The following is a 17,624-nucleotide window of genomic DNA, read 5'->3' as shown; positions in this document are numbered from 1 at the left end:
GATGCAATGATATGTGATGTGTCAAACAGGGATCCTGCATGGAGACTCCAGCAAATACCGGTAGAAGAATTACAGCACAGACCTCTGGATTTTCAAAGAAAATCTGTGTCCTCTTCTGCAAATAGCTAGTCTCCTTTCAAGAAGCAGGTTCTGACTTGCTACTGGATCATGGTGGAGCCTGAACGGCTAATCATGGGATATCAGGTGACCATGTAGCTTGAGCTTTCAGCATGTGGATGTTGTCTGGCCTACCTAGATATAAGGCTGGGCATGCACAGCAGCAATCTGTCATCAAGTGGAAATACATTTATATAATATATATATATAATGGACTGAACTCAGGCAGTCCATTAGGCACAAGTAAATTGCATGAGTAGGTGGCTCAGAGCCCTGCAACACAAATTCTTACTGCTTTGCCTCCTCCATCATTCCATGCCTGTGGCCTCTGAAGGATTGCTTATGATCAGTGGACTGGGAGAGAAAAACTCAAGCCTAGATTATGGATGGGCCTATATGATGTGCTGGTACCACATGAAAGTGGACAGCTGTAGCATCACAGACCCACTCAGGGGTGACTGTGAAGACATTGGTAAAGGAAAATCCTCGCAGGGGCCAGAGATTTAAGCCAGAGATTTGACTGTCCACTTTGTCTGGAGTGAGAGATAGCCAGAGTGCATATCTACGTTGACTCTTGGGGAATTGCTGATGGTTTGGCTGGATGGTCAGGGCCTTAAAAAGATCAAGATTGGAAGATTGGTGACAAAGGAATCTTAGAGGTATGTAGCTGGATCCCTCTGAATGGTTACAGACTGAAGGTATTCACGTCCCATGTGAAGATTAAGAGCAGACTCTTACTCAGATAGACAAAATTCTGTGCTCTGTGGGTGTCAGAGAGCTTCTTTACCCAGCCAGCACAGTGCTTGTTCTATGGCCCTGTGAACATAGAGGCCATGGCAGCAGGGAGAGTGTATGACGACGATGGAATTCTCTTTACAGAGGTTGAAATGGCCATTGGTACTCCTGGGTGACAGGTCTACCAGCAGTTTATAGTGAGCCAACTGAATTTCATCAGAAGGGAATATGAATCTCCCTACATTAAGCTCCCATTTTAACTGTGTTTGACATCTTTTGGGTTCCCTTATGGAATTAAATTTTTTAAAAAAGATTTTTATTCATGAAAGACACACAGAGAGAAGCAGGGAGCCTGATGAGGGACTCGATACCAGGACCCTGGGATCATGACCCGATGACCCGAGCCAAAGGCAGATGCTCAACCACTGAGCCACCCAGATTCCCTGAATTAAATGTTTTGATATATGTTCATATTTTATTTGCCAGAGAGTCATGATTTTACCTTTTTAAACATTGTATTTTAGCAACAAGCACAGCTTTTTCTTAGATTTGGAAGTAGTTTGGTGGTGAGTGGTAAATCTGGCCCTGCCATTGGTTAACTCTTAATAATTATCAGTTGGACCAAATAGCAAATGAACAAATTAACCTCTACACAGAATTTCTGACCCACACAATGCAAGGAGGCAGTAGCTCTGCCACTTAGAAGCTGTACAGCCACGAGCAAGTTATTCAGCTCTCCTGGCCTCAATTTCCCTACCTAAAAAATGGAGGTAATAAACTGTCTACATCATACAGCTGTTACAAGGATTATGTGAGTTGGAGGATGCAAGGTGCTTAGCACAGTGCTTGGCACATAGGAAAAGTTCTTTTTTTTTTTTTTTTTTTGGAAAAGTTCTTTACAGAGAAATTTTTATTAATAATATGAACTAACCAGGATTACCATGCTCATTGTCCTACCTTTAACTGAAAATCAGAAGGTTTCGTTGTTGTTGTTTTTTTAAAGATTTATTTATTCATGAGAGACACAGACTGAGAGAGAGAAGCAGAGATGCAGGCAGAGGGAGAAGCAGGCTCCTTGCAGGGAGCCCGATGCGGGACTCGATCCTGGATTCCGGGATCACAACCTGAGCTGGAGGCTGATGCTCAACCACTGAGCCACCCAGGCATCCCTGGTGGTTTGTTTTTTAAAATACGGAAAATAGCTACAGACTATCTACTATTTTTCCATATATATTTTTTAACAGCATTACTGTGATAGAATTCACAAACCATAAAATTCACTCTTGCAAAGTCTATAATGGCAGTTTTTAGTATACTCCCAGAGTTGTGCAGCTATCACCACTAATTCCATGACCTCAAAGGAAATCCTATACCCATTGGCAGCCCCTCCCCATTCATCCCACCCTGAGCTCCATGTAACCACCAAACTATTTCCTCTCTCTGTGGATTTGCCTATTCTGAATATTTCATATAAGTGGAATCATATACTGTGTACTCCTTTGCATCTGGCTTCTTTCACTTAGCACACTTTTTTCAAGGTTCATCCATGTGGCATGAATCAGTACCTCATTCCTTTTTTATTGCCAAAGGATACCCCACTGTATGACTATGCCACAGTTTGCTCATCCATTCATCAGTTGTGAACATTTGGGATGTTCCACTTTGGGCAACTGTGCACATTTGTGTTCAAGTTTCTGTGTGGGCATGTTTTCATTTTTCTTGGTTATACACCCTATGGTGTGAAGCCACCTATTATTGGGGAGCACGGACAGGTTGACCTCTGCTTCATGGTTCCTGGTTTATGAAAAAGTCAAGTGTTCACGTTCACCGGTGGTGTATTGGTTACATAACCATAGGTTCAAAGAGAGGCATTTTTCTGCTGTCACAATCTGCGTAAATGCTCTTACCTTAGATATTTAGTTCATAGTTACTTATATTAACCAGAGCATCATTCCTGATCCCATCTCCTTACTAGAGGGTCTGCATCCTTTTTACAATGCCATGAACATACCCATTTCATTTTTGTCATCAGAAATGGCCATGGGTAGCCATGTGGAGAAGGAACAGTCCTGAAGTCCAGCCCACTCCAGCCACGTACCATCTAGAGAGCAACAGGTCTGTGGTCTGCCTTGAAGAGTAACCCATTGTTCTCCTAGCACAGGTGAGAGGGTGAATGGATTAGCCTCACGTTCTTACAAAGGATCCATAGAGACAAAAATATTCCCTGAGAACTTTTCCCCAACTTGCCTCCTCAGAATTCCTGGCTCACTTCAAGTCCTGCCCAGTCCAGATCTCTAGGAACTGTATCTATATTTGTAGGACCTGTATTTTTTTTAAGATTTATTTATGGAGAGAGAGAGAGAGAGAGAGACAGAGAGAGAGAGACAGAGACAGAGAAGCAGACTCCTCACTGAGTGGGAAGCCTATGCTGGGGCTCAATCTCAGGACCCTGAAACCTGAGCTGAAACCAAGAGTCAGACACTTAACTGACTGAGCCACCCAGACACCCCTAGGACCTGTATTTTTTAAAAAATATTTTATTTATTTATGATAGACAGAGAGAGAGAGAGAGAGAGAGGCAAAGACACAGGCAGAGGGAGAGACAGGCTCCATGCCGGGAGCCCGACATGGGACTCGATCCTGGGGCCCCAAGATTGCGCCCTGGGCCAAAGACAGGCACTAAACCGCTGAGCCACCCAGGGATCCCCCTAGGACCTGTATTTTTAACCTGCAATTGACCCGAGTGGTTTTCTCAGCAGGCAAGTTTGGGAGATAGCAGATCTACAAATCCCTGCTCAGCCAGCTCTCCACGACTTGGGAGGAAGCCAGGTGGCAGCAATAAGGCCCCAACTCCAAGCCCAGTTAATCAAACCTGTCTGCAGGGCTCACCCCAGGATCCCAAGTGCCCTCTTCTGAAAAGCTTTTCAGCAGTCCGCAGGCCCCAGTTGGTCTCCAGCCTCCACTACCTGAGCCTTCCCACTGCCTGAACCTCCTTTGAAGGCCTCTCCTGAATGACCCTCAACCCCACCCCTCCCTTTTTGTTCATGCTCCCATAAGGGTCTTACTCTCCTTAGGGACTTCTCACTCAGTGCCTGGGAAGGGCTCATTACCCCTATCAGCTGTTTTCAAAGTATAGGCCCAACCCAAAACCCTTCAGGAGAGGGGGGGGGGGGCGGGCCCAGGATCAAAACTCCTTCCATAATAATACTGACTCTTTGTGTGGGTTTTTTAAGACTCTCGTGCTCTGAGGAGTTATCCAGAGCCTACTAATATGTGGGGAAAGCCTCACCAATGGAATGTGTGTGTCTGCATTCTTGTCTCTTACAATTTTCCTCAGTTTTAATTTCTAATATGGTAAATATTGATAGATATAACCCACATAACCAAAAGCTCAATAATTTTTAAAAGTGTAGAGGGTTCATTAAGACCCAACATCTCGAACCAGATGAATCTCTAATTGATGATGATAACTAATTGGATACATGAATAGGGGCTGCTTAAGGAGGGAGAAGGGCATGAGGGCTGAGGGGAAGAAAGAGGAAGGAAAGGGACATAGGGAAGATGGGGGGTAGGCATGGGAGAGCAAGAAGGGAGAAGGCAGGAAGCAGGGAGCTAACCCCTGCTGAAGATGAGCCAAAGGCTGAGGTAGGGGCTTCATGTATTTTTTTTTTAATTTTTTTAATTTTTTAATTTATTTATGATAGTCACAGAGAGAGAGAGAGAGAGAGAGAGAGAGAGGGGCAGAGACACAGGCAGAGGAAGAAGCAGGCTCCATGCACCGGGAGCCCGACGTGGGATTTGATCCCGGGTCTCCAGGATCGCGCCCTGGGCCAAAGGCAGGCGCCAAACCGCTGCACCACCCAGGGATCCCGGGCTTCATGTATTTTAGCTCTGTCCCTCCACACACGAGGAAACTGAGGCTGAGAGTCAGATATCATAGATGCTATCAGAGTGGGACAGCTGGATCTGAATGTAGGCGCACATCCTTTGTCACTGTGCTGCCCCCTTCTAACTTACAGATGAGTCCTAGTGTCAGTGGTGCCACCTTAGCTGGCTAAGCAACCATGAGAGTCCGGGCTACAAACACTTTTATGACCTTTTTGCTGTCTTGAAGCCACTTCTTCTTCTTCTTTTTTTTTTTTTTTTTAAGATTTTTTATTTATTTATGAGAGAGAGAGAAAGAGAGGCAGAGACACTCCATGCAGGGAGCCCGACGTGGGACTCGATCCCTGGTCTCCAGGATCACGCCCTGGGCTGAAGGCGGTGCTAACCCGCTAAACCGCTGAGCCACCCGGGCTGCCCCTTCTAATAGAGGGAAGGTATAGAGGAGGCAAAGGGGTGGAAGGGGGACATGGATATGGAATGCCTACCTTTGGCTCATTCCAGAGTTGGGCCGGCAGCTGGGCCCCACTTTTGCAGGGCCAGCCACCCACTTCCAAAGCAGCTGCCTTGATTTCGGTTCACAGGTATTTCCCATACATACCCATCACCACACTCCTCCTTATCTGACTCCCCTTCCTGCCTAACCCTTCTCTTCTCTGGCTGTGCACACCTGAGGGCACATCTGTGTGGACCCTTTCCTGCAGCTCGTTTCATAGGTTTGCCCCCAAGTCCTCCAGAAAGAAGAAAAACTGATGACAAGACTCCACTCAGCATTATTTTCAATATGCAAAATACAATTTATTATCTGGAGTTACCCCGGAGGCCCCACATGGTGTAGCATATTCCAAACCAAGTGTTCCATCGATAAATACTAAAACAACACCCACTACAAAATCAAATACTTCCAGGGAGGTAGCTTACTGCCAGTGGGGATAAGTGAGTGTTCTAGGGAATACTTCACAGTTTTTTTGATTGGAAAGTTATGGATCATTTTTGCACATATACTGAAGATGCTCTCTACCTCTCCAAACATATACCATTGAATTTGCTTTCCTTTAGTCTAGGTGACTTTTCCTTTGTCCCATCTTCGTTTACTTGTGGGAGGTCCAGGTCAGAGAGCAGAGACACTAGAGGGTCAATAGGAGAGAGGGAAGGGGATCCCATACCCAGGAGATCAGGAGCAAACTCTGGGAGTTCTGGGAGTGGAGCTGGGGAATCCCATAAGGTGCACTCTGGGGGCTGACTCTCTCAGCAGCTGGCAGGAGCTGGGGAGATCCTGTGTCCATATCCCTGAGCCCCTGCCCAGCCTGAGATCCACTGGGGAATGATCAAGAAGGTGGCTGAGAAATGGTCCCGTGGACCACCTCCCTCCCTCCTCTGGGCTCTTTGGAGTCAAGCAGGAGCCTCTACATTTCTCTTCTGCATAGTAAAACCCTCAGTAAAATGTTTGCTTGGCAAATGACTGAATCTAACCATTACATTTACTTGAACAGAATTGGTGGAAAAGCTAGCCTGGCTGTTTCTTGACTGGCCCATTATGATACCTGAACAAGTGGTTTTGAGGGTAGGCCTGGCACACATCCTGATGTTTGCAGGAGCACCAGCCAGATCCAGGCCTGTCTGATGGCCATGCCCTGCTCCTGCTCTGGAAGGGTCTCTCTAAGCAGCAGGGCCTGGGCTTGGCTTGCAGGGCCAGAATTAGGACAAGAGAGGGGTCTGGACGACCCAGGGCACTAGCACACACAGCCCTGGGGCACCACAAGACCCTAGACCACCCACAGGGCAGGCCTCCACCAGAGGAGTGATTTTCAGTGTGTGAGGCAACCTTCTATTTCTCTAAGTAATGCATGCTATCTTTATGAATGAGGGGTTTGCTAAAACAAAGATTAAGCCTCAACACCTTAAGAACAAGAAAAAGAGGGAATCTCCTAACAAAAACAGGTAGTGTCTTCCAGAAGGAAATGTCTTCAAATAAAGACAGGTATTTTCTGTGTTATTTTTTCTCAATCTAAGACACGCAGAGACATTATCACTCGGGGCCTATCAACTAATTTGTGTATGTAATTATATTTTCAGTGCAATAAATATGAATATGCTTCATATGGATATGATCTACTGTAGCCTGAGTGGATACTACTAGTTCTAATACATCTAATACTACTAACAGGTTTTTAAGTAAGTTTACTGTCTTATGTTCCCACACAAGAAAGATTTTGGTTGCTCTGGGAAGCATTTGTGTCACAGACCGCTTTTCTCTCAAATGACAGGAAGGATCCTGTCCAAGCGATTTATCGCATCACTCATGGAATTCATAAATCAAACATCCTGTCCACTTGATGGATCTCTCTCCTCTATTTATGACCGTTCACACAGAAGGAAATGTTTGCTCTGAAAAAAGATGTGAGACTGAAAAAGAAAATTTTACAATAAAAATATTTTTTTAGAAAGGGATTTTGCCCAATTACGAATTTTCTATCACAGATCACCAATCAACATGGTCTGCCTCATATAGTCCGCTGAGATCAGCACTTCCAGAGGAAGTTTCCAAAAGACACAGTGCACGCTGAGAGAATCAGACTCTAAAGTGCTCTGAAAACAAATCTGATTCAAGGAAGTCCTGGAGACGTATTAAATGCTGAATCCTACTGGTAATAGGATGCATTGAGACTGATAATTAGAATAACCTTAAAAATGGATACATTTTAAAAAGCATTTAAAATGCAAAACACTGTACTTGAAGGTGTTCTAGTGCTGAAGGCCCACACCGGTGTGTTTCCAGGGGTGGAAGTCGTAATAGGAATAGCAGAGACACAGAGTGAACTTGCATCGGTGGAGTCGCTCCTGCAAGCTACATTGCAATAACCCTCAGATTCTCTAGAAGAAAGAACTATTTACATATGACGATTTCAAATTCTACTCTCAGGTGCCTACGTGTGCATCTCGAGGAGATGATTAAGCCCAGACCTGCAAAGCCACCAACAGATAATTGTTAGTCCCTTAGTAATTAACAACTTGTGAAACTTGAGTTAAAAGACAGAAAACAATGTTTTACACACACACACACACACACACACACACATATACATGTGCCCCATCCAAAATAAAGCACTCATATTTTGGATGCATAACACCTTACTCCTGGCAACTCAAAGGTGCTTCTTTGGACCTGCCTCTCCGCCTAGCTCTGCTGAATCATCTGCAGGGCATCTGTGGCCTTCCTACCAGGGACTGGTAACTCCTAGGCTGAGCACCTAAACCATCTGTACCCACACACCTGAGTACATTAAAGTGACTTTACTGATTTAGGAAACTCTTGCCCTGGAAGATGAATTCACAGATACCTTTGTTGTACGTTTTAGGAACCTCACAAAAATCCTTTATTTATCCTAAGAGTAGACTACTCAAACTACCCTTTTTAGAAAAGACATTCACTTCTCAGGCCTACCCAGAGCATCAACAAATGACTGGTTACTTTTCAAGACTGTCTTCAAAATCCTCTTCCTCCCCTAACTATGTGTCCAGCAATCTTAAAATTATTATTCCACAAATGTCCAATCTTAATTAAATCCCTGCATCTGGCCTTAAACCAGACCCCTCCTCCCCACACCTCCTAAACATTTGTCTTTGTTCTCACATTCTGAGAGGCCACTAAGACTGTCAAGTTTGTGCTCTGTCCCCACCGAGGTAAGAAATAACTTAGAAACTTAAGAAATAAACTTTGCTTTATGAATAGGCTATTTTGGAGCTATTTATGAGGAGCCAACATCCAACAAGGTCTTAGAGCTCTTTGAGAATCTGATGAAAGCCATGAGGACAACTCTTCCCAGAAAAATGGACACATGAAATGTGACCTATAATTTTGGGGACTTCATGAGTTCCCTAAAGCTCCTCTGTGGGTCTCACAAAGGTGTGTCACCATGGAATAAGAATGTTGCACCACTGAGAGGTGAGATTGACACTGTGGTTTGCCCAAGATAGAATCAGAAGAATCCTACTTTCAGGATCAATGGTAACTGCTTGGGTCACCTGGCCCAATTATTATTTCAATTACATGCTGATAGTTATTTAACCAAGTTTGAACACCTGCCTTGATGGGGGACTCCCTACCTCTCTGGGGCAACGGATCGGTTCTGGGGCCATGAGCTGAAATTAGAGCTCTGTCTGGCTGACATGCCCCATGTTTACACTGAGCCTCTGCTTTAAGAAGGCCAATCACTCCTCCTCTCACACACACAGTAAAATAAAAGAATGTCTCTCTTACTCTTAGGGTATGATCCCAGGATCCTGAGCAAAAAGCAGTCCCATCAGGGGAAACTCGTAGAGTGCTGACTCGGTTTTCATGTCCAAACAGGATGGAGACTCGGGACCCCTTAAGAACATCCCAGACATTGATGGTATAATCGTTGTATCCAGCAAATAGTAGGCGACCTCAAAGTAGGAGGATATGATGGTTATTGAACCAGTTCTTCCCTTTCTGTTTTTCTTTTCATGACTTTCACTCGTGCGATCATGCAGTCACTTGCTCGCTCATTCATTCATTCATTCATTCAATCAACAGTGATTTTGTGCCTGCTATGTGCCAGGCATTGTGCTTTGCCCTGGGGATTCTGAGAAGAGAGCACGGTTACTGTCCCTTGTGGAGGGCGGTGGTGGGCAGGCAAGTAGACAATAAATGGACACATGGTAGCACCACATAATAAGGGCTGTATTGGAAATGCTTAGCTGTGTGTACAATGCTATGTGCTCATGGAGGAAGGGGAATCAAGGAGGGCACTGCACAGGAAGTAACAGGAGTTAGCTCTTGAGGGCTGAGTAGGAGTTTGGCAGGCAGAGAAGGGAGGCAAAAGATGTTGTAGGCAGCAGCAGCATGCATGCCTAAAAGCACAGATTTAGCCTGGGGAGCTGTGTCTGGGGAAACTGAATGTTCCTATCTGTGCTGCCCTAACTCTTACTAGCCGCCTCCCCAGCTGTGAGGCACAGGTGGCATGAGCTTCAAGGCATCGAGAAAAGGGCTCTTGCTTTACCCCCCCTACAGCTGGAAAAAGTCCCTTTTCAGGGAAAAAGGGGAGAATGGAAGGCAGAGGAGGAAATGCCTAGTGAATGACTCTGCAGATGTGAAGTTTCATGCATCGTTGTCTTGAAGAACAGCATTAGGTGGCACAGCCTTCATTTCCTGTAAAATGAATGGAGTGGGGAGGCCGCTTCAGGTGCGGTGAAGTGGGGTGGGGGCTCGTGGAAGAAAACCAGTGCAAATGCAGATCGCTTAACACATTGGCTCCCAGGAAATTCAGCAGAGGGATAGCTTGATGGAAAGCTGGGTTTCATTTATATCCTTACAGCCCCAGGGAAGCTTCTAAAAGAAAATCTTACCACTGAGGGAGAAGTCCACACTGGATGCTCCAAATATGATACTCTCTTTGGAATAGATGGCAACCTCTCTGTCTGCCCGGAGGTCATAGAGGCGACACTGGGGTGACAGATCAGATAAAGGAACACTTAATTCTGGCTCCAGGTTGGTGAAGAGAGGGCCACAGGGCTAGAGGCAGGAGCCTGTGGCTTGTGTAGTTTGAGGGTGAGGGAAATACCTCTGGTTTCTTCCCCTAGTATTTTCTTCCAATTCCTATTAATTGGCATGTATCAGTGGAGATTCAAAGAAACAGCAAATACAGAAGATTTGGGAGAGGAATCAAAACTGAAAATGAAACCTCTTTTTTTTTTTCTGATAAAGGATACATACTCATAGTAGAAAATTCAGAAAAACTCAGAAATGCCTAAAGAAGGAAATAAAAATCACCCCAACTCCTAGAGGTATTTACTTATATCGAGGCTATTTCCTTCAGTCTACTTCCATTTCATGCATATATTTAAATGGAGTAGGTATTTCCTTATCACTTCTATTAACATCAGGTTATGAGCATTTTTCTCATATCATTAAATAATCTTCAAAAAGACATGACTAACATGGTTGCTGAATATTTCTTATGTGGATATATCAGAATCTGTTTAACCATACCCTGTTAAGAGTTTTGATTGCATCTAATTTTTCTCCTTTATAACTAAAATTTTGGGGACCATTCTTAGGTAAATATCTTTATGCATATCTCTGATGTTTTCCTTAGAATAGTTAAGGAATAGAATCCGCAGAATAAAACTGTTTCAAGAAATAGTATGGCCAGATCAAAGAATAGGGATGTTTTGAAAGCTCTTGGATAATATGGCAAAATTGTTTTCCAAAAGAATGGTACCAATGGGCCTAACTCCAAGCTCTTTGACCGCATCACCTCCACAATGCAGCATTTCACTGCTAATCCAAATGAGCAGGCCTACCCTGCTCATTTGGTTAAGTGATCACTTAAACCTGCATTTATTGGAATATGGGTGGTCTGATGGTCTGAAAATGTTTTCAGGTGTTGATTTGCCATTTTGGATCTCCCATGTTGTAAAAAGTCTACATTTTATCCCCTTTTTAAAAATTGGGGTGTTTATCTTATTGATTATCCAACCCCATTAATATCTAAAGGATTTCAATTTGGTCATATAGATGGCAAAAATTTTTCATAGATGTATGCCTTTATATTTTGTTATACATTTTTTGGCATATGGAAGTTTTACACTTTCATTTTCATTTTTTAAAGATCTTATTAATTCAGTATTTATTTGTCTTCCCTCTGTCAAATCCTGAGCCAACCACTTTCCCCAGGCTGCCTATAGAGGTATAGCAAAAGGAACATGTAGGGCAGATGAGATATGGGAGAAATAAGTTCCAAAAGTATTAATTATAGCAGTGCTTCTTAACAGTTAGAAAAACCCTTGAAAAACCCAAGTGTCTAAAAATTGACTAGTTAAGTACATAACAGCATTTCCATAACATGAAATACTATTCAATCACTAAGAAAAATACAATGTAGACTGGCTACATTGGCATAGGAAAATGTTCACAATCAATTGCTAAGTGACCAAAGCAAATTATAAAGCATTTTGTTTAAAAATTAAAAAGACACAAAGGAATTCACCCAACTGTGATTTTCTTGGGTTGGGAGATTAAGGTATTTTAATCCCCTACCATTTTCCTCAATGAATTCACTTTATTACTATAATAAAAAAACATTAATTTTGAAAAATAAAATTAGATCATTGCATATCTCTTTAAAAAAATTATTTATTTATTTGAGAGAGAGAGAGAGAGAGAGCACATGCAAAAGAGTACAAATGGGGGAAGAGGGAGTAGCAGGCACAGTGCTGAGCCGGGAGCCTCACAGAGGGCTCAAACCCAGGATCCCAGGATCCAGGATCATGACCTGAGCTGAAGGCAGATGCTTAACTGATTGAGCCACCCAGGCACCCCTGCTTCTCTCTTGGAATAGGATAAGCTGTCATAACATAGAAACATACCGTAGCATCATCTGATCCTGAAGCAAACGCATCTCCACTTGGGTAGTACCTGCAGAGAGAAAGTTTGGATAGAAAGAGCCTTATTTAGAGTGGTGATTCTCAATCCTGGATGCCTATCAGAATCATCTGGAAATCACCTGGGAAGGTTGCCCCATGCCAGGCCTGTGGAATCTGAATCTGAATCTCTACTTCTAAGGACATAAGGACCACTCTTCATAGAGGCCAGAAAGGGAGGCTCATCTGGCTGGCCCACTGGCCTCTAGTTTTCTCCCCTTTTAAGTAGGGGCCTTGCAGAGCGTTGGTGAGGAGTAACTGAGATGATGTGTGTATCTGCACCAGGCACTGAACACAGAGCAGGCGGTCTGTAACCATGGTTTCCACCGAGTACACCCCTCATTCCTGAGATTTGGCAGCTCGGGGATAAGAAAGTGATAATCTGAACAGATACTGGAACCCTATGTACAGAGCCTCTGCACTGACCACTGCCTGCCTCCATGTGATACCTCTGGTGAGGGACTTTACCTTGCCCAGCCTCAGTTTCTGCATTTGAAAACCGAGGATGCTCATGTATTTTCCCTGTTGTAAAGACCGAATCATATAGGCAAAGACCTAGGCACGGTGCCAAATGAAAAGCATTCAACAACTAATGCTTATTACTGTTCATTGTCTTCTCCTTTTCCTGGGGAAAGGGAAGTCAACACTGAGACCTAGTGGATGTTAGAGGAAGTGGGGTCAGGGTAGGGGGAACAGCATGAGTGAGAGAATGGTGCATTTTAAAACTATATTCTGTGAATATATGGGGGTTTAGTTTATTTTTGTGGCTTTATATTCTGTCCTGCATTGCACCACCTTCATTTATTATCTGCATTAATTTCCTTTGATTTTCTAGGTAATTACTGCACATTTGCCAAAAGTAATAGTCTTTTCCCTTTTTCTCTATCCTACAATTGAGGGCAAGGACCTAGAAAGTTCTTACTAACATAACATTTCTATTGTTAATGTAAATAAGAACTGTTCTCTTGTTCTTCCTTTAAAGGGGAACAGGTCTAGTGTCTTTCCCACTAAGTATAATGAAACTTCTTAGATGATTCTATTTCAAATACTGTCTCGACAGTGCCATCTTCCAAATTTACATGTCGAGTCCTTGCCTCTCTGTTGGATCCAGTGCATACATCCTGCTACCTACTCAACATCTCCACTTGGTTGTATGATAAGCATCTTAAATGTAACTGTCCCAAAGCAGAGCTCCAGAACCATGTGCAATAACCACATCCTACCTGTACTTCTTCCAGTTTTCCCTGCCCTAGTAAATGGATCACTGCTTACTGCCCCTTATGAATGGTTTGGGTTCCCAAGCTCAAGGTCCTTCTCTTGTAATGCAAACCCTGGCCTGTGCAGGTGTCATTTGGTCCTCTCCATTTCACCCTGTGGATTTGGGGCTCTGGCAACCAGCACAAAAATGCCAATACCCTGGCTATTGCCACTGCTGGGAGTAACAAACTGTCCTTCATCTCAGACCCCAGAGTTTTGTGTCTTCTACTAGCATCCATGAAACTGTGGCAGCCTAACTTGATAGCTTGCAGCTAGGGTAAAATCTCAGAAATGTCACATTCTGGACATTTCTGTCTCCACAATGTCTTCTTTAGTTCCAGCTACCATCACCTCTTTCTTGAACTCACACAACTTTCTAATTGGTCATCACACTTCCATTCTTTCTTCCCTACAGTCTGTTCCCCAAACAGTAGCCAGAGTGATCTCTTAAAGGCAAAGCAGAGACCACATCAGCCACCCCCCAAACTGGCCTTTGGTTAGGTCCTTCCACATCTCATTTTAACCCAGTTATGTGCAAGCCTGTCTCTTTCAAACATCACTTTCTCAGAGAGGCCTTCCCAGACTATTCTAAGCAATAACCCATCCCATCCCATCTGCCTGTTTTACTTCTCTCCTAGCACTTAGCACCACCTTAAATTAAAATTAAATTGTACATTTATTTATTTGTATTTTGTCTTATCTCCTGAAAGAAAGTAAGAGACCTTCTCTATCCTGTTCACAAGTTCCTGGAACAATGTCTAGCACATAAGTCTCAATATGTATTTACTGAATAAATGAATGAGAAATACTGACTCTGTTTAGAGAAGTTAATATCAATTGCTCCGAGTGGCATGAAATTAAATATCTCCAAGAGATCTGGAGCACCGTTCAGGGCCACCACAAATCAGCCTTTCTTGATGGGGAAACCTCTCTCAGCCGAGTAAAAGGAGTCTGGATGTGGGTTCAGGGCTGAGCATTACCCCACACCAGGGATCACCAGCAGAATGGAGAATTTACATGAATATTCTACTCACTGACCGGACACTGTTGATGTCAGATTCGTGTGTTTCAAAGGCCTGCACGCACTGGCCGGAGCGCATGTCCCATACCATGGCTTTCTTGTCACATCCCTACAAATGCAAAGTTACCCAGAGTTATGGCCACTGCAAGGCCTGTCTACAGACAAGCACGAGTTCTCATTATTTAACAGAGCTGTTTACCTCTCATTGGCCAAAAAGATGCATTTCTGAGACTAGCTTCACTTAAGGCTGCTTTCCTCAATGGATAAGCCCTGAGAAGATGAGACTATGTCTTGGGGTGTGGGGGAACAAGGGAGGGCACCCAGCTTCAGCATGTTTTCTTCTTTTGCACCTTTCCAAGGTGGGTGCAAAACCCTCCAAGGACTCCTTGTTTTCCTCCTGGGCACTTTTCTCTTTGTTCTATCCTTCCCTTCCTCCCTTTTCCTTATCTCTGCCTCCCTAAGCCCAGGGGGAAGGGCAGGCAGACAATGGGTGCACGGTGGGACCACCCTGCTTTGTCTCAGGCGTATGGGACAGCCCTGAGCAAAGGTAGAGCACCAGGGGCCCTCTGCTGCATGCTGGCTGGGCATCATGACCTCGCCAGCAGTTAGCTGGGTGTCCTAACAAGTCACCGTCCTGGGCTTCTGCCTCACTACCTATAAACCCTCTCTAGGTTGCCGACATGACCCAGAGAATCATAAACATGAGGTTTTCACATTATACCATCATGGTTCTAGGAGCATATGACAAGTTCCTGCAGAGCAATCCTGTTATCCAGCTTGGGTAGGATAATGTAGACTCACTAAACAGAAGTAATGGCTTAAAATTGGTGTTCAAGCTGCTGGTTTCAGCTGCAAAGAGCGGGATGAAGTACCATAACTGACTTTTCAGAAGTCCCTGCTGTGGGGGTTCAGCACTCTGATTATCTTTAATGAGGATGTGGACAAAGCAATCAGGAGTGTCTTTAAATCTTTTAAGGACACTAAATCAAACGGAGGTCAGTGCTCTAAAAGACACAATAGAATCTACAATGATATCAACAATTTAAAAAGAGTGCAGTTGAGGAGGGATAAATACACTTATTGAAAGGCACGGAAATGAAACATATGCAGATGGGGCTAAATACCCAAGAAGAAAATGGGGTTCCTGCTGATTAAAGGCCACACAGCCGTCACCTGATGCTCAGCTCTAAGACCTAGGCAGCTTGGAGCAAAGGGCCCTTCTGTCCTCTAGCTGCAAATGCCACACAATGGTCTGTCCAGTACGTCCTCTCTCACCTCCCTCCTGACTAAAGTGACAGAGGACCTGAGCCAGGTCAGCTGGGTCAGTTCCCCATTCTTATTTCTGGCTGTCCACAGACATACTGGCCTCTGACATCTGTGTAACATATTGTCAACTCTCCCACCTAGTATACTCCACGTCATATCCTGGGGGAGTGGGAGTACTGTTTTGCATCACACCCAATTTACAGATGAGGAAATTTAGTCAAGTAGTAAAGCTGGGACTCAGGCATCCTGATGGAGTGTTCCTCTGTGCCACCGCGGCCTTCAAATGTTCTCTGCTCTCCGTGTCCTGGGGTAGGAGGGTGACGGTGAGTGGCAGGGGCAGGGCAGGGTGGGACAGGGTCCCACAAGCCCCATGCCTGGATCACACACCACAATGCTGCCTCACTTCGGCAGCCATCTGACTGGCTTGGTACCCTTGTGGCTAGTCTCCAGTGATTTCAGATGCTGACTCTGCTATTTGCTTGAGGAATAACCTTTTAAAATGTGGTAGATATGCATCTCAAGTCACAGCATTCACATGAGAACATTCCAGATCCCAGTGTAGACTGGATGTCAGCGGCAGAACAGGAGACCCTCAGAGCCCCGCACTGTAACCACCCACTAAGCACTGGCATTGCCGTGGGTGTGATAGTGAGTGGAGGACAAATCCTTCTGGAGAAATGTCTGATCCACCCCCTAAATTTGACAAGAACTGCCAACATAATCCTCCCACGGAGACAAAGGGCCCCTAGGGATTTCCCTTGGGTCTTTACCCCAGATACGAAGGTGTTGCCCGTTTCTGAGGGGGCCAGGTCCAAGCACAGGACGTCAGCCCCGTGCCCGTGAAAGCTCTGCAGCAGTTGCCCGCTCTCCACGTCCCACAGGGCGCATGTCCCGTCGCCACTCGCTGTCAGGATCTGTCCACAGAAAAGGACAGCAAGAGCGTTGTCATTATGACCTCTGTTGGGGGAAGTCACTCTGATGCTGAAGTTTGAAGGGGGAAAAGGAGGCTCTTGGAACACACACACAGACACATGCTTTGCTAAATCTGGATCCAAGCACAGAAATATTTCTCCTGTACTAAGAAAAAAAGTTCATTCACGACACCCTCACTGTCCTCGAGATGTGTGTTTATGTGCCTGTCCTCCTCCAGAGTATGCAATCGAGAAGGCCTCCGTGCTGTCTCCGCAGAGCTCTGCCCCTGCCTGGCATAGAGGAAGTGCTCTGTGAACGTTTGTTGGATAGAACTTGCTCAGCTCCCATGAGCAGGCCAGACACTTCTAGTGCTTCTCAGCTCTCAATATGCTCCCCAGCCACCGGGCTGCTTGCTAATATTGCATCTGGGGTGGGGCCCGAGACCCCACAGCTCTCACTAACCCTCAGCTGATGGCAGTGCCAACCATGGGACCCTGCCTGGGGCAGCACTGGACCCCATCAGGCAGCATTTTGTTAGACATGCGCTCCTGTGGTTGCTTCTTCTAGGAGCAGGGGAGTGCCCTAGACGGTCCTAGGGCCACTGAGATTCAACAAGCATTTGCAGTGTGCTGATGACATCCAGGTACTCTGCTAATAGGCACTCATTAGCGTTTGCACAAAGATTGTGCCTTGGTCTCTGCTGTCTTGATACTGACCTAATTCCGAGACCAGGCACACTTTCCTGGTGCTCTGCGAGGCAACACGAGACCCAGTGAAAACAATCTAGTGGCTTGCTTCAGGACATACCTGCTCCTGCTAGGGAAGACTGGGAACCCAAATGAAAGAAGGTAACTAGGACTATTAGCTTGCTCATCCAGACTCACTTCAGGACCTCCACCTAACGGGGCTCACCAATCAAAAGCTAGTGATGTCGTTGCCAGTTTCCTGCCTTGAGAGACACACCTTAACATCACCCAGCCTCGACCCC

The 17,624-nt window shown here is 45.0% G+C and overlaps 1 protein-coding gene across 1 annotated transcript in view; it reads right to left on the bottom strand.

Moving 5' to 3' along the window:
* Positions 1-5,507: 5,507 nt before the first annotated feature.
* GNB5 (G protein subunit beta 5) overlaps positions 5,508-17,624 on the bottom strand; it is a 42,422-nt gene continuing 30,305 nt past the window's right edge. Inside the window, exons 6-11 of the mRNA XM_041745560.1 lie at positions 16,495-16,638; positions 14,476-14,567; positions 12,127-12,175; positions 10,105-10,201; positions 8,996-9,162; positions 5,508-7,698 (exon numbers count right to left, since the gene is read on the bottom strand). Coding sequence (XP_041601494.1) covers positions 7,687-7,698; positions 8,996-9,162; positions 10,105-10,201; positions 12,127-12,175; positions 14,476-14,567; positions 16,495-16,638 — 561 coding nt within the window. The 3' untranslated portion in view covers positions 5,508-7,686. The remainder of the gene's footprint in view (positions 7,699-8,995; positions 9,163-10,104; positions 10,202-12,126; positions 12,176-14,475; positions 14,568-16,494; positions 16,639-17,624) is intronic.

Source organism: Vulpes lagopus, chromosome 2 (genome assembly GCF_018345385.1).
Source record: "Vulpes lagopus strain Blue_001 chromosome 2, ASM1834538v1, whole genome shotgun sequence".
Lineage (NCBI taxonomy): Eukaryota > Metazoa > Chordata > Mammalia > Carnivora > Canidae > Vulpes > Vulpes lagopus.
This window is presented reverse-complemented; position numbering and strand designations above follow the sequence as displayed.